The sequence below is a fragment of the Lepisma saccharinum genome, chromosome 6, assembly GCF_977018435.1.
Source record: "Lepisma saccharinum chromosome 6, izLepSacc3.1, whole genome shotgun sequence".
NCBI lineage: Eukaryota > Metazoa > Arthropoda > Insecta > Zygentoma > Lepismatidae > Lepisma > Lepisma saccharinum.
The window spans coordinates 43,564,833-43,589,999 of record NC_139234.1 but is presented as its reverse complement, the minus strand read 5'-3'; the positions used below and the strand labels follow the sequence as shown (position 1 = coordinate 43,589,999).

Sequence of the window (25,167 nt, the reverse complement as noted above, 5' to 3'; positions counted from 1 at the left end):
GATTAAGTGATGGTGTTGTTTATCATGGCAGTTCGGAGGCACGAAAAAATTATTAATTATTTTCACTTACTTATTTGTTTACTTACAAATTATGATTGATAGGTTGTTTTGATCAAGTTGAGCCGGCCCCCGTGGTGGAGTAGTTAGCACATCGTGCTGCAACGCTAGGGGTTCCGAGTTTGAATCCTGGCCTGCGCATGGATGTTTGTGAGTATCCATTCATCAGTTTCATCATATCATCACTCATCCTCATCTTCGGAAATTAGCCAAAAGTGCCACAAGAAGCGAAGTAAAATATAGCAAATCAATTTGTTTCAATTTTGTTCACAGTAGTAAGACCAGAAATAGATAACAGCTGATATTCAGGACATTAGTCTTCCAGAAGATTTTAATGTAAAGGGTTTGAAGGCTGTAAAGATTTGGTTGGTTGAATTGTTGTTTTAAGTCCACTTTATGCACAGAAAGGCTAATCTGGATTGAACCTACAGTTTTAAAGTGGGATCCGAACCACTATGTGCCTCTAACGGGTATTGAACCCGGGACCTCTTGATTACAAGGCGATGACGCTACCACTGCGCCATCGGGGAGGCCCTAAAGAAATGCTGTAAAGAAATCTCCAGATGTGTTTCAGCGCTTCGAAAAGAAAAACAATCTTTGCCTGGGGAGTGTAAGCAATACACCCCCCCCCCCCCTCCCAATACTACTTCAGTTTGAAGTTGTGTTATTGCAATGATTTATACCGGTTCTATTTGTAATTTATCAGTCCTTTAAAATAAATAACAAATTGCTGTGACTGATATTAAATTATACGTGTGAAATATACAACTTGAGACGGACATTTGTTTTCCAAGTGGGCACGGTCACATTTTTCCCCCTTAGGATGCCCACTCAACTCATGACTGGGCCTTTCCGATGACGTAGTGGTAATATCGCCTTGTAATCAAGGGGTTCCGGGCTCGATACCCGGTGGAGGCACATAGTTGTTCGGATCCCACTTTAAACTGTAGGTCCAGTCTTGATTGGCCTCTCTGTGCATACAGTGAACTTAAACAACAATTCCATCAGTCAACTCGATGACGTTCCGGCAGGCTTCAGCCTTCAAAAGACCATTTCTAAACTTACTAGAAGCTACGGCTTGGATAATTGAGTTTGGGGCAGGATTTCATATTGTGGTAGTATACGTACGTATCCTTTACGTATCGGTATGTCAAGTTACTAGCACGCAGTGAGCCTCATGAGGCGAAGACATTGTACCACTACCGGCGGTAGTGTATCAGTTTCACGGCCTCCGTAGCGGAGTAGTTAGCACTTCGCGTTACGACGCCAGGGGTTCCGGGTTCGAATCCCGGCCTGGGCATGGATGTTTGTGAATGCCCATTCATGAATTTCATCATATCATCACTCTTCCCCATCTTCGCAAATTATCCAGAAGTGGCACAAAAAGCGAAGTGAAATAAAGCAAATCAAAAACATTATTAAGTGGACCTCCGTGGAATAGTGGTTAGCACTGAGCGCTGCGACGCCAGGGGTCACGGGTTCGAATCCCGGCTTGGACATGGACGTTCCTGTTGTCTGTCTTAAAAGAAATGATACAAAGAATTGAGTCAAAATGCGATATGAGTGAATGACGTGTGATGGGGAAAGCTGCCGCGTTGAGAAGTTTCACGCGGCGAAGGTTGTGGGTTCGATTCCCGTTCAATCTCCTCAACTTTTTTCTTTCTTATTAACTCTAGCAACTATTTCCTGCATTTTATTTAATAATATATTGATGAAGTACCAAAAAAAAGTCCCAATGCAGAATTTCGCTGCTTACGGACTGAATAAATATCATAACTTAAAAAGGGTACCAATTTTAGCTGCAAAGGATAAGAGTTGCCAACAATGCTACGGGATGTGCAGAAAAACGTTATGCAAAACTGAAACCTATTGCATCCTCATGCTCTGACGAGACTCTCTCAAGTGCGAAAACGGAACGAGAAAAAAATGATCGCGCGCCACGATGGTTCGTGAAATTTCTCTTTGTTGCAAAATGAATCGAGACGTGAAGAATTTCTATCCTCAAATTTCTCGCACCCAGGGACCGAACCACCTGCGTCCATCTGGCATGTTTCGATTTGATGCTCCATCGGAGCCCGCGGAACAGTGATCGGGACGCAAAAAGGAACCGCCGCAACAATTGCGCGATTCGAAATGAAAGATGGATGCCTCGCATTGTTTTCACTGAGCACACAGGAAGCGATAATACGATTATGCTTTCACGATAAATCCTGCAAATGCAGCAATGCAGGGGAATGGCAAACCAGGTGGTTGTGTATTCGAAATGGACCCGCTGAAAAGCTGTTACGCGTTGTGCCGTTTGTAGGATTATCGTAAAGGGATGTACGTCCGCAACAAAGGGGGGAGGGGGGTAATTTCTGATTTTTTTTAAGGAGATAGTCCAACAATACGTCATCTGTCGTTTAAGTAGAAACAGAAAAAAAGGAAGACAAAAAGAAGTGAATAGAGAGAGAGAGAACATATATAGAGAAACAAATAAAGCAGAGGGAGAGAGACAGAAATAAAGAAAGAGAATAGAGAGACATAATATAAACAGAAATAATGGAAGACAGAGAGGAAATAAAAATTAGAAAAAGAATGCAACGAGAAAAATATATGTAGAGAAACAGATATAAAGGAAAGAGGAAGAGAGAAAATAGAAATTGAGTGACAAACAGAAATAAAAGATGGACAAAGATAAAAGATAGGCAGACAAACAGACTTGATAATTCACTCGGTATGGCGTCTGACTGCAACCCCCGGGTTCGATTCGCGGGGAGGGGGATTTCAGGTGGAGAATTTTCCGACAGAGCGGCTCTGGAGTACAACCAGCCTCTAATAAATGGGGATCTGGGGCTACCTAGCGGTTAAAGGCCTCCGAAGCGTCGTGTTGATCACATCACATACACAAATGACAAAAAAGGGAAAAAGAAAGAGAGAGGACGACAAAGAAGAGAAGTGAGAGAGAGGAGGAAAAGAGATGAAGAGAAAGGAGATCGGACAGAGAATGAGGGAAAGAGAGAAAATAAGAGAGATAAAGGAGAGAAAAGAGGAAGAGTGGAAGAGAAGAGAGAATAGAGAGATAGGACGAGAATGAAGAGAAGAGAGATAGGAGGAGGGAAGGAGAGAGAGGAAGAGAAGGTAACGAGAAGATGAAGAGAAAGGAGAGTAACGAGAGAGAGAGAGGTCTCACTCTTTCTCTCTCTCGGAGAAAAAGAAAGAGAAAAAGAGAGAAGGAGGGAAAGAGAAAGATCTATCTTCTTTCTCTGTGAGATAGAGAGAGATTAGGAGAAAGGACACAGAGATAAAGAGAGAGAGAGAGGAAGAGAAAAGATACACACAGAGTGAGCTTTAACTGAAAAGTGGATTTACCTGTGCATTTCTCGCTCCAGGGCAGCTGCGTGTCGGTATTCCCAGGCATGGAACAGTTGAACCTGCTCTGCCAGAACTCCTTGAACCACGGATTCCTCGCGTTGTTGAACGGGTTCAGCTTGAAGTAGTACTCGTCGAAGTGGGAGACGTACGGAGAATGGATCCTCACGGAGAGACTTCCCTCAGCCTCCTTCTCGTAGGCATCCACCACATCTGCCCTGTCCGCCCAACCATCACTGAAAGGAAAGAGGAGCCAGGAGCATGTTAATATAAAGGTAGAGTACGTTCATGTTCATAGATGACTGTCTGCTCTACATCGGCATCGTCGGTCGAGATTCACCTTCAAGAGCAATATTTTCTCTCATGCGCACACTCAACCTTTCTCTCTCTCTCTCTCTCTCTCTGTTTCGCTTTATCTCTCTCTGATTCGCTTTATCTCTCTCTCTCTCTCTCTCTCTCTGATTCGCTTTCTCTCTCTCTCTCTCTCTCTCTCTGTCTCTCTCTGTCAGTTTCTCTGTTTCATAAACACACATTCAGGCCTCGATTTAAGGTCGAGCTCGGGCCTCCGCTGAGAAAGATGCTTTGAAAGGTGTCACAAAATGGAAATACTGTGACACTTGAGGTGTGGAAAAAAATAAACAAAAATATACCGGGTGTCCCAGAAGTCTTTCCCTGATTACAAACTTTATTCATATCCGCTATATGTAAGGTAGAGATGTGAAAGTGGTGCCAAAATGGAAAACTAACCACGTTTTTTTGTTGCAGGTTTGAGTAACGTGGCTGTAGTGCAGCAGTGTCAGTGCCCAGGAAACCGGAAATGTTCACAAATCAGGAAAAAGCTCAGTGTGTCCCCTGGTATCATTCGGCAACAAAGCCTGTACAATTTGCACTTTGTATGCACGAAAAAATAAACGTTTGTGTAAGACATCATAAAGATAACTTTTTGGCTGATGTTTTACGTTGTTTGAAATCACTGAGGTTGATGGTTCGGCAACTTCTCGGTAAGTCAGCAACAGATTCTTAGGTCTTGAACTTGTCGTACCACGACTTAATGCTCTCGACATCGGGCGGCATCTTTCCATAAGTTGTTTGAAAGTTACTCTGCACTGTTATTGATGACCTGGTCTCGTGACACACTGAGATTTTTCCTGATTTGTGAACATTTCCGGTTCCCTCGGCACTGACACTGCTACACTACAGCCACGTTACTCAAACCTGGAACAAGAAAAACTTGGTTAGTTTTCCATTTTTGCACAACTTTCACATCTCTACATTGCATATAGCGGATATGAATAAAGTTTGTAATCAGGGAAAGACTTCTGGGACACCCGGTATAACAATCGGACATAATTTGCCTAAAAGTTATAATTGGTGTATATAAATTACAGATGTTAGTCCGAGACCTACACACACACACACACACACAGACAGACAGACAGACAGACACACAGAGAGAGAGAGAGAGAGAGAGAGAGAGAGAGAGAGAGAGAGAGAGAGAGAGAGAGCCAGGCAGCCAGGCACATAAAACACATTCTATCTCTCTAAATGCCTTAGTGGCTCGTCTGCATCTTTGGCCGACAGGGAAGCCGGTTTCCAAAATTCCTCTCCTTTCGAAGGAAAACGCTGTGTTATTACAAAATCTGGAAAGAAAATACATCTGCTTTGAATTCCTTTTAGACCATTCACGTGAATCTTCGTGTGATTTGCTTTCGCTCTGGTCTAGATGCTGGCAATAGTTTCTTGTCTACACTCAGAGAACTAAATGCATCATATCGATTGTTGCATCAGAATACATCGATTGATGCACTAAAGTATGTTTTATGGCTTCTTCAAAGAATCAGATTCACATTTGATGCATTTGGGTGCATTTTTGTATGTCGTGAAAGAAACACCAAAGTGCATCATTTGATTCAAGTGAGGATTCCTTTCAGTCGAGATGCACTTCAATGTATCAGTTGATGTGTTTCGATGCACCTTGATGCGTTGTGATGCATCTTCCTGCATCTCTGTAGCTCAGACCAAACGTTTAAGTGCATCATGCAAAAAAATGCAGGAAGATGCATCAAGGAACATGAACTGATGCATTGAAGTGCATCTCGACTGAAAGGAATCCTCACTTGAATCAAATTATGCACTTTGGTGTTTCTTTCACGACATACAAAAATGCACCCAAATGCATTAAATGTGAATGTGATTCTTTGAAGAAGCCATAAAACACATTTTAGTGCATCAATCGATATGATGCATTTAGTTTTCTGTGTGTACTTAAACCTATTAAAACTATTGCGAATATCTAGACAACACCGAAAATAAACCATACGAAGATTTACGTGAACGCTCCAGAAGGAATTCTAAGCAGATGTATTTTTTTTTCAGATTTAATAATACCATAGCTTTTTTTTCGATAGGAGAGGAAGTCGGCCAAAGGTCTACCCAAGCTTTAAGAGGACAGATACATCTAATCTAGCGAGTGAAAGTTTCTGGATTGAGTCCTGAACACTGTTGTTTGTTAGTGACCCTTCATAAGTTCATCTAATCACTAAGGCTAGGATTTTCATATAGAAATTCATATTATGAAGAAACTAATTGAATGAAGGTGCTTTTTAAGGGCATATTTTGACATATTTGGCATATTTTGATGGATTTTCGATCATATTCATCATATTTTCGCTTTTTCAAGAAATATACAGTCATTTTCGGAGTGGATTCGTTCACTCGAGGTTGTTTTTTGGACTGCAGCAAAATCTTTTTAATTTTTATTTGAAAATTTACAGAAAGTATTCATTGGGCATTGCAACTCAGAGCCCATAAAGTGAACTAAAAATAGTATGTGAAAATATTTCAGCATATGTTAGATATTAATGTTTGAAACAGTCCAGTTATAAGGGCATATTTTGTAAAATTTTAGGTCATTAGAGCATATTTTATTTGGCATATTTTGGTAATTTTAGGTCATAAAAATCTTAGCCCTACTAATCACCATTCATCTTCATCGTCACGATTTGCTAAAAGTAGAAGTAAGGCGACGTAAAGAAAAATAATAATCTCTCTTTGTCTCGCACATTCTCTCTCTCTCTCTCTATCCCTCACACAATCGCACACACGCAACAATAAATACACTTTCTCCCTCTCCACTCCCCACCTACTACCACCACGCACAAACGGTTCGCATCCAAATTAAAACTCCGGGTCGAGTCCCAATTAGTATAACTAATCATTAACTGAACTCGGTACTTCTTTTCTTGAGAAGAAACAACCTTGAAACGAATCAAAACCACCTTCACATGTCAACCCCGTTGAATCTCCCAGATGCTGTTTATCTTCTTCCTGGGTTTCCGTCCAGTGATTTCGTATGGATTGTCTGGTAAGAAGGAAGCGAAAAGTCGATTCCGCTGAAGGTAAATGCCAACCAAGATGGCAGAAGTCCCTTCGAGATCTCTCGAGGAAATGAATCGGAAGAAAAAAGTCTCGCTAGGGGAATGGACCAATGACATTTCTCTCTCAACCTGTTGGTACGAGAACAAGCTTGATCCTTGATGTTGCTTGATGTTACGCAACTCTTATTTTAATAAACTGAAGACGAATTTACAAATCAGAGACTGTAAAATTAAATAATATTAAAAAAAAAACTTCTGCTTAAAAATTAAAAACGTGAATTATTTATGTACCAGGAAATACAGGGTGTCTCAAAAGTCACTACCAATTTCTGATACGAAATATTAAAAAAGATATGTATCATTAGTGCAAATTTGTGTATTTACAAAACGTTAATTGGTTATTATTAAACTTTCCATTTTAGACCCTTATCACTGATAATGAACATCGAGGAACTGCATATTTAATAAAAAAAATCTGTTCACTTAATAAGCAACCTTCTACGCGCTTGGAGAGGTTAATCGACATAATTGTCGCATTTGGGGAGGCGCGAAACCACCAGAATTTCTTTAATTGGAAAGATAATGTTTGGGTTATTACTTTCAGCTCTATAGGTACACTAATAGTCGCCATGTGAAGCACTTATTCTTCGCGACATACACTGCGAAATCCTGTATACGTATTTCACGTCTTAAATTTCAAAATATATTACAAAACAGATCGTGACTTTTGAGACACCCTGTATTACAAATTTTCTAATGCAAATATGATTTGCGTGATTTGCTGTACGTGCACCAATCAGAAAGGAGGCGTCAAAAATTTCATCAATTAGGCTATTCAAAGTTAAAGTTCACTTTATGCACATATAGACTAATAGAGACTGGTCCTACATTGATTGGTTTTTACTTCGCTTTTTTGCCACTTTTGGCTAATTTGCGAAGATGGGGATGAGTGTTGACATGATGAAATTGATGAACGGACACTCAGAAACATCCATGCCAAAGCCAGGATTCGAAGCCGGGACCCCTGGCATCATAGCGCGAAGTGCTAACCACTCCGCCACGGGGGCCGGCACTAGTCCTAGAGTTTAAAGTGAGATTCTATCTATTATGTACCACTAACGGGTATCCTATCTATGCAAACTTCAACCTGCAGTCTCTATAAGGGTTGAAGTTAACATGAGAAACGGTTTTGGTTAAATTAAGTTCTTTTCCAATGATGTAATTAGGGTTGGTTGGATTTGTCCTCGGATGTAGACGAGGATCATTTATTAGGGATAGATAGGAATTGAATTAACGATTGTTTCGGTTGAATACACTTTACTTACTTAGTGCTGCTGACAATCCAATGAAAATAGGGTAAGGAGTGACTCTCGAATTTATTGATTGACCATCAGCAGAATTTAAGTGAAGTTAACGTGGTGTAAATGAATAGCGCTCAACATTTAGGAAGTAAGGACTAGAAATTCGTGATATTGATGTTCTTCACAGAGCTGACATATTGAGGATAATAATAATGAGGAGAAAAGGCGATATTTCCCGGTAATTATCTCGCTATCTCTCTAATAGACACGCATATTCATACAAGTGCTGTGTTCAGTGATGTACAAGTGTCGAATCAGTATCAGAAGTATCCTCGACAGATACTGTAAATTTAAAAACACGTGCTCCAAGTATAATTTGTTCTGGTGTAGAAAGAAGTTTCAGTCAGTACAAGTCAATGTTATTAGGGGGCGAGGGGGACAGTTGCCCCCACTTTTCGCCACTTTTGACCCCGCACTATGCTAAATCTTACTTAAAGGGAAATATACTGTCATTGCCCCCCCCCCGCCCCTTTCAGTTTTGGAACCCAATCGCCGCCGAGGAATTTCACTTTTCAAGATTTCTACCTAGAAAACGCTTTGCTATGCTTTGGAAACAGATATTAACTCACAAGCAAAGTGACTTTCATGGTGCAAGACAGTAAAAAATGAAATTCTCACTTCAAGGATTTTAATTTCTAACAAATACGATTAACCATATCTGTAGTTCTTTTATGGGAGTTTTTACAAAAAATCTTGAAAAATAAAAAAAATGAACACGCCATCTCTTGAATCATTTAAGTAAACAATGTCATTGTAACAAACAATATAAAAATTAATAACAAAAAAATATAAAAAAATAGATATAAAATATGTTCAATGAGAATTTTTTGACAAATTTCACTCTAACCTGTTTATTCTGCAATTTCAAGTGCATATATAAATGCACATTTCAAGGAAAATATCTGCATATATATGAGCACACTTTTGTTTTTTCACTGCTTATAAATCCGAACCCTAATCATAATTATAGTAACATTTGAAGAAGATTGAATTAGATTATATAATAGTTCACGAATATTTTCTGTAATTTACTTTGCGAGAAGACGCACTATGAAATAAGTTAGTTTTAAAATTTCAAGTACAAGCACGTTCCATATATTTTTCTCTCTCATGAGTTCATCCTACTGTACGAAATGTTCCAGTTCGTATTTGCCTTGATTAATATGAGTTCATCTCCAGTGCAGTAAATCGAGTAAATCCTTCTGAATTTTCAATAACGTACTGCTTTGATCACCGAACTGTATATCTAATCTTGGTTGCATAATATCTAATTAAATTTTAAAAAACAAGGAATTTGCTTTTCAATATTCTGCCTTCCTAAATACTATAAACCCGTTAACGTGAGCCCTTAAGGGATGCACTTAGATTAGGACTTAGAAATGCCTTTATGACGTCACCCAATGACTTTTTTTTCAATGTACCCAAGGTTTTTTTTTAACTGGTGTAAAAATACCTAAGTCGTTAGATAGCCTGGTTCAACCCAGAATATGACTTGAATGTAAGGGGTGGTCATTTCTGAGGACACCCAAATGCCAACCTCCCTTCGACGCAGTACACACTAGACTGCTTTTTTGCAGACTAGCGATGCTCTGGCGTCTGGAACCACAGCCAGCATAATCCTCCAATGGGACTCGTGTTGTGTCATCGTTGTATGTTTGTAATTGTACTTTTTCCCAATTCGTCTTATCACCATCAACCATTCGCGATGATTGATTGATTTTGTGGTTTAAGTCCACTTTATGCACAGTAAGGCTAATCGGGACTGGGCCTACAGTTTAAAGTGGGATGCGAACCAATATGTGCCTCAACCGGGAATCGAACCCGGGACCCCTTGATTACAAGGGGACCACGCTACCACAGCGCCATCGGGGAGGCCCCCCTCTTCGCGATTAACCCAGACTGGCAGAGAAGCGAACTAAAATACATTTTATCAATCTATCAATATCAAAAGATGACGAAATATTAATCGAAACTGGATATTTTGTTCGATATTACGAAGGCTATAGTTACAATAGTCACGGCTATAGTCAATGGTTGGCAACTCTGTCTTTACCACGAGAGCAGCAATTCGCTTGATTTTCCAGAATCGCCATCGGCACTAAATACGAAGCTACTGAAGCGCCTCAAGCGAGTTTCAGTCGAACAAGCTTCGTACTAACGTAGACGTTAAGGTGGAACCATTATTGTTTGGTAAATTGCATTTAAAAGCACCAAACGTCATTATTCCCATCTAGCGGTTAATGTTTCGTGCCAACCTCACGTCACTTATCCCCAAAGACTTGCCCATTCCTTTCCAAACTCCTAAAACAATGAGATACAAAAACAGGAAGTTCGAAACAATATGGAAGCTTTCAGAATAACAGCATAGAGGGACACATTAAGAGCATGCGGAAATGCAGAAGGTTCCAGCCATAATAAGCATATAATGACTGCCAAGGAGCAGTATCCCCCAGATTAGATAAAAGGCAATTTAATCCAGCCGAGCTTTCTCGCACTGTTGCCAAAACCTGCCACTCTCAACGCCGTCATTAACCTGAACGAGATTCCTAATTACAGAGAGGGTAATTTTGCAGAGGCCGTGGGGAATCTTTCGGAACATTACAGCCTAACGTAAAATGGTCGACCGGTTACGAAGCCGAGAGGAGACGTTTACGGATTCCTTTCCATTGGCTGCGGAAATCGGGCTTTCAGGGAAATACCGTGATTTGAAGTGCTGCTTGGAATTGCAGATACTCGCCCATTTTAAAAGTCATCGTACTCAGATTTGTCTTGATTTTCAAGGTTTTCACTTTGAAACTGCATACATTGAGCGAACAACCATGTGCACTGATTGTATGTAAGTACACACTTCGAAAGTATGAGAAAGAAACAGGGTCTCTAGCACTTGCGAGCGGGAGAGAAGGAGGTGCAGGGAGACTGAGAAACAGACAACTTGAAAGAGAGAGAGAAAGGAAAGCGTAGACATTTAGGCAAAGTGATAAATAGAGAGAGCAGAGGAAGAGAAAAAGACATAGAGAAACGCCGAGACAAAGTGATAGAGAGAGAGACAGAGAGAGAGAGAGAGAGAGAGAAAGAGAAAGTGAGAGAGAGAGAGAAACAAATGCAATGAGAGACGAAGAGAGAGATAGAGCAGAGAGGGAGAGAAAGATATAAAGAAAGAGATAGAGCAGAGCGGGAGAGAAAGAGACAAAGAGATATATAGAGCAGAGAGGGAGAGAAAGAGATAAAGAGAGAGATAGAGCAGAGAGGGAGAGAAACAAACAAAGAAAGAGATAGCGTAGAGAGGGAGAGAAAGAGATAAAGAAAGAGATAGAGTAGAGAGGGAGAGAAAGAGACAAAGAGAGAGATAGAGCAGAGAGGGAGACAAAGAGATAAAGAGAGAGATAGAGCAGAGAGGGAGAGAAAGAAACAAAGAAAGAGATAGAGCAGAGATGGAGAGAACGAAACAAAGAAAGAGATAGAGCAGAGAGGGAGAGAAAGAAACAAAGAGAGAGATAGAGCAGAGAGGGAGAGAAAGATATAAAGAAAGAGATAGAGCAGAGAGGGAGAGAAAGAAACAAAGAGAGAGATAGAGCAGAGAGGGAGACAAAGAGATAAAGAGAGAGATAGAGCAGAGAGGGAGACAAAGAGATAAAGAGAGAGATAGAGCAGAGAGGGAGAGAAAGAGACAAAGAGAAAGATAGAGCAGAGAGGGAGAGAAAGAGATAAAGAGAGAGATAGAGCAGAGAGGGAGAGAAAGAAACAAAGAAAGAGATAGAGCAGAGATGGAGAGAAAGAGATAAAGAGATAGAGCAGAGAGGGAGACAAAGAGTTAAAAAGAGAGATAGAGCAGAGAGGGAGAGAAAGAAACAAAGAAAGAGATAGCGCAGAGAGGGAGAGAAAGAGACAAAGAAAGAGATAGAGCAGAGAAAGAGAGAAAGATATAAAGAAAGAGATAGAGCAGAGAGGGAGAGAAAGAAACAAAGAGAGAGATAGAGCAGAGAGGGAGAGAAAGAGATAAAGAGAGAGATAGAGCAGAGAGGGAGACAAAGAGATAAAGAGAGAGATAGAGCAGAGAGGGAGAGAAAGAGACAAAGAGAAAGATAGAGCAGAGAGGGAGACAAAGAGATAAAGAGAGAGATAGAGCAGAGAGGGAGAGAACGAAACAAAGAAAGAGATAGAGCAGAGAGGGAGAGAAAGAAACAAAGAGAGAGATAGAGCAGAGAGGGAGAGAAAGAAACAAAGAGAGAGATAGAGCAGAGAGGGAGAGAAAGATATAAAGAAAGAGATAGAGCAGAGAGGGAGAGAAAGGAACAAAGAAAGAGATAGCGCAGAGAGGGAGAGAAAGAGACAAAGAAAGAGATAGAGCAGAGAGGGAGAGAAAGAGAGAGATAGAGCAGAGAGGGAGAGAAACAAACAAAGAAAGAGATAGAAGAGAGAGGGAGAGAAAGATATAAAGAAAGAGATAGAGTAGAGAGGGAGAGAAAGAGACAGAGAGAGATAGAGCAGAGAGGGAGACAAAGAGATAAAGAGAGAGATAGAGCATAGAGGGAGCCAAAGAGTTAAAGAAAGAGATAGAGCAGAGAGGGAGAGAAAGAGACAAAGAGATAGATAGAGCAGAGAGGGAGAGAAAGAGATAAAGAGAGAGAGATAGAGCAGAGAGGGAGAGAAAGGAACAAAGAGAAAGATACAGCAGAGAGGGAGACAAAAAGATAAAGAGAGAGATAGAGCAGAGAGGGAGAGAAAGAAACAAAGAAAGAGATAGAGCAGAGAGGGAGAGAAAGAGATAAAGAGATAGAGCAGAGAGGGAGACAAAGAGTTAAAAAGAGAGATAGAGCAGAGAGGGAGAGAAAGAAACAAAAAAAGAGATAGCGCAGAGAGGAAGAGAAAGAGACAAAGAAAGAGATAGAGCAGAGAGGGAGAGAAAGATATAAAGAAAGAGATAGAGCAGAGAGGGAGAGAAAGAAACAAAGAGAGAGATAGAGCAGAGAGGGAGAGAAAGAGATAAAGAGAAAGATAGAGCAGAGAGGGAGAGAAAGAAACAAAGAAAGAGATAGAGCAGAGATGGAGAGAACGAAACAAAGAAAGAGATAGAGCAGAGAGGGAGAGAAAGAAACAAAGAGAGAGATAGAGCAGAGAGGGAGACAAAGAGATAAAGAGAGAGATAGAGCAGAGAGGGAGACAAAGAGATAAAGAGAGAGATAGAGCAGAGAGGGAGAGAAAGAGACAAAGAGAAAGATAGAGCAGAGAGGGAGACAAAGAGATAAAGAGAGAGATAGAGCAGAGAGGAAGAGAACGAAACAAAGAAAGAGATAGAGCAGAGAGGGAGAGAAAGAAACAAAGAGAGAGAAGAGCAGAGAGGGAGAGAAAGATATAAAGAAAGAGATAGAGCAGAGAGGGAGAGAAAGGAACAAAGAAAGAGATAGCGCAGAGAGGGAGAGAAAGAGACAAAGAAAGAGATAGAGCACAGAGGGAGAGAAAGGAACAAAGAAAGAGATAGCGCAGAGAGGGAGAGAAAGAGACAAAGAAAGAGATAGAGCAGAGAGGGAGAGAAAGAGACAAAGAGAGAGATAGAGCAGAGAGGGAGACAAAGAGATAAAGAGAGAGATAGAGCAGAGAGGGAGAGAAAGAGACAAAGAGAGAGATAGAGCAGAGAGGGAGACAAAGAGATAAAGAGAGAGATAGAGCAGAGAGGGAGAGAAAGAGACAAAGAAAGAGATAGAGCAGAGAGGGAGACAAAGAGATAAAGAGAGAGATAGAGCAGGGAGGGAGAGAAAGAGACAAAGAGAGAGAAAGGGATAAAGAGAGAGATAGAGCAGAGAGGGAGACAAAGAGATAAAGAGAGAGATAGAGCAGAGAGGGAGACAAAGAGATAAAGAAAGAGATAGAGCAGAGAGGGAAAGAAAGAGACAAAGAGAGAGATAGAGCAGAGAGGGAGACAAAGAGATAAAGAAAGAGATAGAGCAGAGAGAGAGAGAGAGAGAGAAAGAGAGATAGCGCAGAGAGGGTGAGATAGAGATAAAGAGAGGGACAGAGAGATAAAGATAGAGATACAGCAGAGATAGAGAGACAAACAGACAGAGACACTGAGACAAGGAGATAAATAGAGAGACAGATCAGAGATACACACAGAGAGAAACAAAGAGGAATAGTGAGACAAAGAGAGCAAGAGATGCAGAGCAGAGACAGGAGAGCATCTGAGACAAAAATATAGACTGATAGAGACTGAAGATGAGCAATAAGGAGAGTGAGATAAAACAAAGTGAGATGAATAGACAACGATAAAGATGAGGAAGGAGAGACACAGAGATAGACACACAAGCAGATAGAAACAGGAAAAGATAGAGAAGCAGAGGGAGAGTCAGGGATGGACATAAGGAGTTAGATGTACAGACAGAGTAGAGAGAGATCAGGAAGACATAAACAAGGAATGGCAAAGACAGAAAAAGGGAGACAGGCAGACACACAGATGGAATCGAATATATTTGGAGATGAGGCACAAAGAGAGAGAGAGAGAGAGAGAGAGAGAGAGACAGAGAGAGATGGAGAGAGATTGAGAACACACAGCCAGACGAAGAACTAGAGACAGAGGAAGAGCTGATGATGTTAGAACATTAATTGTACACTCTTCATACTTTTGTTTCATTATCGAAAGTTATAATTTTTATTTCGTCTAATGAACACTGCATATTGAATACCCAAGTTTTACTTAAATAAGACCTAGATTTCAACATATACTAGTGTCGGCCTCCGTGGCATAGTGGTTAGCACACTACGCTTCGACGCCAGGATCTCGGGTTTGAATCCCGGCCTTGGAATGGTGCTCTTTGTGTGTGCCTTCATCAATTTCATCATATCACCACTCACCTTCATATTCGTTATTATCCAAAAGTGGAAGAAATGCAAAGTAAAATATATCAAATAAAAAACAAACACATGCTTGTGTACTACAATGGTTCTATTTGTGTTTTAAAAACTTTCTATTACCTACTTTCCCGTCAGGACTTTTACCAGAATTTTTAATCTTAGGAGTGATATGTAAGGACATACAGGGTGGGATACAAGTCGTTTTCCCCAAACATTGGTTCTCAGTTTTCATACTTCTTCATGAATAAACACATATAGACGTCATACGTCATAACTTGAACAAGCAAACACCGTTGTGTGAGTGGTGGGACTTGGCAACCCTGTTGTTCGTGTTTGTTTTCCGTGCTTAATTTGTTTTGTGGTGTTGGATTGTTACTGTTTTTTGTGTGTTGAGTTGTGTCTGTAATAACTGTTCGTGTCTCTTGCAATGAAGCGCAAATAACCAAAGATCAACGTGTTTTTGTGCTACAATGTTGGTGGCAACATAATAAAGCACAGCGTTGGTGATATCAGACTTTTGAGCAGAGATTTCCTGGTGTTCAATCGCCGTCACGTCCAGCGATGAGAAATTTGAACACACGATTTGACATCGACAAAGATCGCCATTTACATTCCAAAATCTGTAAATAAGCTCCTGAACGATGTGAATTGTGTATCACGAAACAGGGTCTCCATTTTGAACAAACTTTGTAAACGAATGGGGAATGTAAGATTTTGAGTCAAGAAATGAGCAATGTACATTTTTGGGGAAAGCGACTTTTATCCCACCCTGTAAAAATGAAGGTAAACGTAGCGAGTAAATGGTCATGAATTAAGTGGTTCTGAAGAAGATTACAGGGAGATGCTTCGTAAGATTGGTTTGGTTTATTTTTACTTCGCTTTTCTGCCACTTTTGGCTAATCGCGAATATGAGGATGAATGATGATATGATGAAATTGATGAAGGGACAATCACATAGGACAGCCATGCCCAGGCATGGATTTGTTTGATTGATTGATTTGTTGTTTTAAGTCCACTTTATGCACAGTAAGGCTAATGAGGACTGGACCTACGGTTTAAACTGGGATCCGAATCACTGTGCCATGTGCCTCCACCGGGTATCGAACCCGGGACCCCTTGATTACAAGGCGACGACGCTACCATTGCGCCATCGGGGAGGATTCAAACATGGATTTGAACCGGGACCCTTGTCAGCGTAGCGCGCGCTAACCACTCCGCCACGGAGGGCGGCGGGTGTTGAGGTGTGGATAAATTACTGCTTTGTCGCAGTGGCACCTGAGGAATAAAACAAGACTGCTCAATTGGCATTTCTACTCTATCCGAAACGTTTGAAGAACAAGTCGTGTGGTTCGTGTCCGAGTGAAGTAGCACCATCTCCATTTCGCACTTCCGGAACAAGTGCGCCTTGTGTCTGCATGCGGGAATCCACAAAGTCACGGAATATCGCCGGAAGGATAAGTAGGAGAGAGACGGGGGGGGGGGGATCGACACGGCAATAAATCTGGCGGATCAATTAAACCGACTCGACACCTCAGGGGGAGGTAGTGGGGAAGGGTGTAGGAAATATCTTGCTACAATGTCACAGCTGGCGCGATCTCGCAACAGGAAGGACGGGAAAGGGGAGGGAGACGTACTAGGCCGGAAATTAGAGAATTCCATCGAACAAAGAACCACTATATCAGTTTTCCTGTTTGGCAACGTGTCGAATGAATCTTTCATTCGGTGAAGGTGTTAGTGGAAACAAGCATAGTCTGAGGCAACACTGAGAAACACAGATGGCGCTCCTGTTAATGGTCTCAATTAAGGAAAATCGAGATGTCACATTTGTGGCGCATTAGCTCACAACAGATGCTTCATTCACAGCGTTACAGGGAGGGGGAGCTCCATTAATCCATGAATGATATAGTACTCGTTGATTGACAACGGAAAAATATTTAATTACCGCGTTCAATTAAGATTTAGTTGTTTGACTGGGTGAATGGAATTTCAAACCTTTGAATACCATAGCATTAACAACACTTTACGTTTCAAGACAGCAGGTGAACAATTTTTTCTGTCGGTGCTGAGGATCGAACCTTCGAGAGAGATGCGAATTTACTACAAATCCGTTACATTAACCAACTACACCACTGCGTAAAAGATAGGTAATCAATAATGACCAATTAATACTACTTGCTAGTAATAAAGAACCATGGTCACTTACATGCAGAAAAATATGAATAACGTAGTTGTAAATTAGGGATTCGTGATAGGAACAATCCATTTTGCTATTAGATACAGAATAAGAAACTATAACATGAGATTGCATCGTAAGATATGACTCCTAGAATTTTTTTATCAAAACGAGGATATTAATTCACAAGAATAAATGTTATACACCAATGTGATTTGGTGTAAAACGTAGTTTTTTTTTACTTGTAGTTTTCCACTAGTTGTAGTTATTAGTACAAGAATTGCATATTTGCATATTATAAATTGAATGAAACAAACACCCACAAGATGGTAAAACCATTTTATGCACATATAAAATTGGCTATCTTTCTACAAGATGTCACTATATTTTTTGTATTGGACAATTTGCATCCTAGTGTAAGAGTAGAACTTCTGAATGAACATATAGAGAATTAATTTTTAAATGAAAGTTTCTGCAAAATGTATAACATGCTTCTTTGTACTATTAATTGAAGTAGACTGTAATTTCAACTTTCATTCACTTTCCTGGGTACAAGTGTTTGAAATCAGTTTTCAAAGAGAATAGTGACAATCTGCGTTCAGGTTTCTTGTGTGCAGGTTCTCAAAATTACTATATATTACTATAGTTCGACCACAAGGGGAAAAAAAAAACTTCGGTGAAAAGCGTTCGCGCATCTTCCCTGCCGTTATCGGTGCTCGAGGCAGTGTTGCCAGGTCAGACTTGAAAAAATCGGGAGATTGTTCCTTCGGAAACCAGAAGATCTGCTACAAAATCCGATGATCTAATAGTAGCGGATGAACGACGTTCTCGAAGAGGGGGGCGGGGGGGCATTGATGTGCGCACTGGGGGGGGGGGCAAGGGGATGTCCGCAGATTTTTTCCATTGAGAGGGAAACAATGTACTTTTATCAGGCGGGTAAACGAGTCATATTAACCCGTAATAGCGTTGCCCTCTCAGAAAACATCACTTGAGTTTCAAATTATCACGTTCCTACATCCCTATTATAATAGTGGATTTAATTTACTGTGACTGAAGTCAACTAATATGTCTGAAATAATAGGTACTTTTATGTCAACATTCATTTTCCAGAAGGGGAGGGACGACATAGGTTGTGAATAACAGAGTCGCCAAGCAAAGGGTCACAATAAGAGCTCCCTGCTGGAGTGGCGCGCGTTATTTACGGTGTAAACGTCACAGATACTTTTACAACAATGGTGCTAAACCCAGCACCCTGTGTTTGGCGAAAAGAAACCGAACATCTCCATTTCAGGAGTGGACATGTTTCAAACAAAAGAAAGTAAACCGTCCGAGGGACCGGACCAACGTCTTTCATCACTTCCGCATCTTCCAGTGGTAAAATCTAAGAGGGTGCGTGGAACACACCCTCAAGTTTGCCCTTTCTCAGCACCGACAAAAGGGTTTGCGATGCCTCTATTTTCGCGAAGAATATTTATGACAGGAAATCATAGAAAGTTGTGTTCACAAATGTTCCGTTGTCTTCGATTTTCCACAATCTTTCAAGTCGAATGCTAACAAACAAATCAATTTGCCTTCTGCTGATGTTTGGTGTACAGGTATCGTTAGTGGTGGGCACGCGTCCTACGCTGCACCATAATGAGAAAATGCATTGCGTATGTGAAATGTATTGGTGAATTATTCAGCATGTCTTCCTCAATAATTGAAGATAACAACGCTTATGCTATGGTGCCACCTATCCTCCCCATCTGCTAGAAACACACACACACACACACACACACACATATACAAGTACATGTATAAAATAATTTGCCCACGCTACGAAGTCAGAGGTTCTACCTAGTAAGGCAAGGACGTTTCACTGTGTTTGTGTCACTTCATTCATTTCATAAGTTTTTCATTCATCCTTATTGTTGTACTTACCCGTAGAGTCACAAAAGCGACGTAAAATAACTAAAATAGAAATAGATTTTGGGGTGGGATAAAACACAACCATCTAAATATAGTAATGTAGTAATAGTAATAAAATAATAATAATTATGAATAAATTCTCTCGGGTTATTTTCCGCAACTCACCTGGTCGATAACCCTAGAGAAACTATTCATCATTCGTCGCCAGGAAAGCTTCAAGTCTTACTTCAATAATAATTATGTCCTAGCACAATTGAGTAGACGTTTGGCATAATTTCACAGTTCAAACAGCACTTTTCACGGCTGAGTGGAGTTCCACTCTACCTCTCCCCTCCATGTTCCAGTAAGATTCTCAGGAAACGTATTTTTCAGCAGACCGTTGGAGGTTCCATAGCAATAGTTTATAAAGGAATTCTCCCGAGAAATCAATAGGCCTGGCAACACTGACGTGGGCCGAGCTGAAGGCTCCTTCCCCATGCCCTTTCCCACATCCGCCAGCGCAATGCGGTTCTGCGCAGGTTTTTTTGCTTGTGGTTCCACTATACTTAAGTTACCGAGGAATGAAAGTAGCACAATAATGTAGAACATGGAACTCGTTTATTTTTAGAGTGATTTGCATAGCGTTCCAATCTTGAACACTACTTGTGCCTCCCCGATGGCGTAGTGGTAACGTCATTGCCTGCCTTGTAATCAAGGGGTCCCGGGTGGAGGCACGTGGCACAGTGGTTCGGATTCCACTTTAAAATGTAGGTCCAGTCCCGATTAGCCTTTTCTGTGCATAAAGCGGACTTAAAACAACAAATCAACCAAATCAATTGAACACTACATGTGGAATAGCAGTTCATGGCAGTATTTGACACAACTCAACCATATGGGCTAAGATTGCAAGCAGACTCAAGTTGCGGTAGATTGAGATGATAAATTTAAGGTCCTCAATAGCAGTGCAATACACACATACATATATACTCAAGAGTGGTGGCAAGATTCAAGTCGTAAACCAATCTTACAGAAAAGATAGTGCACTTTTAGGATGTGGCAGATACTCTCGTATTATAGGTATCAAAGTAAGTATAGGGGTGTAAGGCGTGGCCTTTTCATAAGACACTGAAGTGACAACCTCACATCCACGTAGTACACTGTAGTGTTGTAGAGTATCGAGGCTCTAGCGTCTGGTCCCATGGCCAGTAAAATCCTCTGAGGGACGTGACATGTGTCCTGCCGATGTTTGTGATTACCCTTTAATCAATTTCATCTTATCGTCATGAATCGTCGTGATTAGTCAAATTGGCAGGAAAACTGAGTCAAATCATCAAATCAATTAATCAAAGTAAGTATAGATTTTCAGTATACTACATTTCGACCAACATTTCTTGGCTACAACATTGTTCGTGAGGCCGCTACTACTGTAAACTTCTTTTATTTATTACAAAAGAACACAACGTTAGTGGCGCGATTCCTGAAACTTTTTGAACACACCTCCTAATCTAACCACACACTCCGTGCTTCCGACCGCGTTAACTCCAACCACGCTTGTAGGCAAAATCTAAATCTCTGTAACAGCATCGTTTGAATGCACCCACAGTAGTAGAACCAAATTCGACTTCTGTTTACCATATCAAAAAGGAAAAAGAAAAACACTCCCTATTATACAATTTGGCGAATCGCGATGCCACAGATACACAGCTAACTTCCCAACAAGATGAAAGCGAGAGAAAAAAATATACAGGAATGCGAGAGGGGAAAAGAAAGAAACGGGAAGATGAAAATGGAGCTTCCTTTGTTGCCGTGCGTCGGTCCAGAACGAGAGAGCGCTGAAGTTCTCGCGACTTTAATGAAAGGCAAACAAAAACAACGAAAATCATGTTTGAGCCACGAGAGAGAAGCGTAATTGAATCTCCGTGGGATTTCGGGACGCGCAAAGGACTCGTCATAACATCTTCTTATTTATGTAACTCGTAGGATCCAAACAGAAGCGCGAAGTCTCATTAATATAGGCAAGCGCTGGACACAAATGTAATGTTACCCGACAATAACTAGACCCCAAAGAACAGCTCGAATGATAATCACAACCTTAACTTTTGTTGTTGGGAATTTGCGAGAACTTTGGTGTTGACAATGTCGTTAGAGCTTCTTTGCTTGCATTGTTTAATCGAATATAGTGTTCGTAAGGTCCTGGACAGTTTTGGAAACATTGTTGCACATAACGATAGCGAAATCAGATATTCCCTACATGTGAGTTCTTCACAAAATTTGTTTTCAGTCTACTTTATGCACAGATAGGCTGATCGGGACTGGGTCTGTATTTTTAAGTGCGATCACAATAGTTGTGTCTTAATGTAGACTTAATGTCTGAAGAGAACACATTTCCCTATTTAAATGAACTTTATTGGTAAAATGTTGAACAGCAAAATATTTTTGGCATAGTCGTTACTGTGTAGGATTCTTTAGAGCAAGGAACCTAAATATCCTAATAACCTATATGACCCAATTTTCCCGCACAGGGAGAACGGAAAACAAATTAACCTTCGTCAGAAAACTAAATCAGGGTGGCTACTCTAGAACCATGATAAAATTCAAGTATAATTTCCAGTTTCCAAGGAGAACTTTTCAAAAATTCAGGGCTACAAGCAGATACTTTATCTATTTCAACCTTACGAATTACCGCCTCTCACCACCCACACAAACACACATATATTAACAATATAAAGGGTTTGTATGATTCCAATGTATACAAAAATTCTAATTGAATTAAATTAAACGGTGAAAAAACACAGATTTGCAATAGTATAAAATCGACAAAAACATCGTCAAAATAGGTTTACCATTATGCTTAAATTAATAAAAATAATATTCCTCCTACCAAGTATTAGTTTGAAGCCCTAAAAATACACTACTTGTACTTATAAAAAAACTAGAAAAACCCACAGGAGTCTGTCAAGTAAACCGGAAGCGGACCGGAAGTAGACCGGAAGTGGACCGGAAGTAAATTTGTGTAGGTGTGCGTGGGTGTGGGTGAGTGTAGGTGGGTGTGGGTGGGTGGGTGTAGGTGTGCGTGGGTGTAGGCGTTACGTACTTTAACTTGAAAGAAATTATGACATTCGTACGAAGTACGAGATGAAAAATCACAGATTTGCAATAGTATAAAATCGACAAAAACATCGTAAAAATAGGTTTTCCATTGTGCTTAAATTAATAAAAATAATAGGCCTCGAACCAAGTATGGATTTGAACGTACCCGATTACACTACTGTTAATTGCATAAAAATTTCAAACTCAAGTTCACCTAATTATCTTCAATCTTTCAGATAGATTGTTCTGCAAAAGATACTAATAAAGTAAACGGATTGAGATAATTTGGTTTTATTTTCCATGGGGCTTTCTTGTCCTTTCTCGATAAAATTAAAACCTAAACAATCATAAACTTGCCTCAGGGCATTTATAAATTCAATAGGGTTTGGATTAATAGCATTTTTTCACGTCTACAGAGAAAAATTCACGCAGAATTCAAGCTTAATTCCCGGAGAATTCCCGGAATTCAAGGAATTTACCCTGTAAATTCACGATTCCCATACACAAAACAACACAATACTGAAATTCTTTCATAGTCGCAGCGATACAAGAATGGAATAAAGCTACCCCCATCAGGTTGCTCCACCTTGTAATACAAAAATTAAACCTATAGAAGCAATTAGTGTCCAAACAATAGCGCCTAGCTTTGATTTTGCTGTAATGAACAGGAATGAAGTATTGGTTGTGTTATAACTCTCTATTAATAGTGCATTAATTGTAATTTTAGACTTAACTGTATCAACGGTACATTCATTGTTTACTCATGTTTTATTGTTTCTGTATCTTTCTACTGAATCTGATTTTCAGGAAGTGTACGGTAAAGTACCAATTGCAATATGTATTTGAATTTGTCAACTTTACGCTCAGATAGGCTAATTAGGACTGGGCCTACAGTTTAAACTAGGATTCGAACCACTATGTGCCTTCACCAATTATCGAACCAGGAACCCCTTGCTTGATAACAAGGCCTATTACAAAGGAAGGTTCAAATGTCTTTTTGACAAGGGTTTCTTGTAAAAGAGGCCCACGAAGTTGCAACACTCTCGCAATTAAAGTTTATCATTTGTGGAGAAAACCTAATACTAATTATTTCAGCACCTTTCTAATCGGTGAGCCGCAGTCTTGTAAAATAGGGTGTTGTACAAGGAACTTTACAGCTGATGCCTCACCTGCCCAGCAAAAGGAAGCGACCTGTCATATTAAGCCTTCCGATGGCTGCCAGGAGACCCCTCACGGTCATTCCCTCGCAGAAACACACCACCACGCGGGCGTTCTCGTCCTGGCCGAGGTTCTTCATGACGTTATCGAACTTATCCTCCTCGGCGTTGCTCAGCACAGAATCCTCCTTCGCGATGCAGATGTTGTTGCGTTCGGCAAGCTCCCGGAACGCCTGGATTCCGCTCTGTCCATAGTTCTCTGCAAAGAACAATAAATGCACTTTACTCTCACTGTTAAGAAGGTGAACATTAAAACACACGCTCCGTCTCGGGAATGTGTGGAGCAAGGTCGCGCATAACGGCAGAGAAGGGGGGAAAAGCAGTGCGCGATGCTGTGCAAGCGGCTGGTATCCGCGGTTGCGTTTTCTCCTCCATGCACTCACTTCCCCTCACTCATTCAGTGCTCGAGCCCTCTCAAGTCACTACTTGTGCAGAAACTTGTTTTCGATTGCTTGCTCCGAAGATTCCCGAACAGGGTGAGTAGTATTTAGTTCCTTGACCGTCCGATCTTGTCCAAGGTTAATTGATACTAGGGCCTATTTTGATTAAAATTGAACTATATTTTTATATCTTTTGGTGGATTTAGCTACTAATTTGTAAGTGTAGCAAATTGCCTAATCATGCTACAAGGGTTTATATCCTAGTACTCTGATGATTAAGCGACGATGGATGCTCAAGTACATGATGGGGTGTATGGTGTTGTATTTGAGCATCCATCGTCGCTTAATCATCAGAGTACTAGGATATAAACCCTTGTAGCATGATTAGGTAATTTGCTACACTTACAAATTAGTAGCTAAATCCACCAAAAGATATAAATATATAGTTCAATCTTAATCAAAATAAGCCCTAGTATCAATTAACCTTGGACAAGATCGGACGGTGAAGGAACTAAATAGTACTACTAAGGTGTATAGGGTGTAATTATCTGTAGCGGTTCCAGAAACTGTTTAGAAAAAATAGGCTCTTGTTGGCCAGAGTATCAGATCGGACGAACACATAAAAATAAAAAGTTAAAGGAATTTTATTATTTAAGCTTCCTATAATACATTGAGTATCTTGAACATTCCCAACAGTACGAAAAATTGCCTCCGCGTATACAGATAATTAATTTAAAAAAAGGCATGAGATTGTACGAGTAAATAAACAAAATACCCAGAATTCTAAAACCTATTAAGTTATTAATCCTGATTGACTTAATGTACATAATGCCGACCTTCGTGGCGGAGTGGTTAGAACAGAGCGCTACGAAGCCAGGTGTCACGTGTTCGAATCCCGGTTTGGGCATGGTTGTTCTTGGAGGGGCCCCTTCATGAATTTCATCATACCATTACTAATCCTAATCGTCGCGATTAGGCAAAAGTGGCAGAAAAGTGACGCTAAATGAGAAAAATCGAATCAAAATTAATGTAGATAATGAAATATTTTTTTTGGGCTTCGATGGTAACAGTGGTGGTGTACCATCCCAGAACATTTTCATTTTTGCTGTCATGTTAGTATTGCTGCCAGGATTTTCAAGCATGATTACGTATTCTCCCTTGCAGTGAGCCTTGTCAGTAGGTGATCGAAGCTTTGGGGTAGTGTATCACTTCTGTTACCTTCAACGTGTGCGCAAATATTGTTCTACAATTATGCAAGGGATCCCGGGTTCGATAGAAAGTGGTTTCAATTCCACGTTAAGCACTAGGTCCAGTCCCGATTAGCCTATCTATCCATAAAGGCGGGGTGGGGGGAGGCTTTTTAAAGCGAAAAATTGAAACCAACCTATATTCTGAATGAAGACTCCAAGACATTCAAAATTACCTCGT

At 40.5% G+C, this 25,167-nt stretch overlaps 2 protein-coding genes across 2 annotated transcripts in view; one reads left to right on the top strand and one right to left on the bottom strand.

Annotated features, from left to right (window-relative positions):
• Window positions 1–25,167, bottom strand: part of LOC145988719 (metabotropic glutamate receptor 5-like) — a 229,603-nt gene that overhangs the window by 51,584 nt on the left and 152,852 nt on the right. The window contains exons 3-4 of the mRNA XM_083123827.1: window positions 23,312–23,558; window positions 3,409–3,644 (exon numbers count right to left, since the gene is read on the bottom strand). Coding sequence (XP_082979953.1) covers window positions 3,409–3,644; window positions 23,312–23,558 — 483 coding nt within the window. The remainder of the gene's footprint in view (window positions 1–3,408; window positions 3,645–23,311; window positions 23,559–25,167) is intronic.
• LOC145988718 (uncharacterized) overlaps window positions 1–25,167 on the top strand; it is a 363,608-nt gene that overhangs the window by 269,045 nt on the left and 69,396 nt on the right. The window lies entirely within an intron of this gene.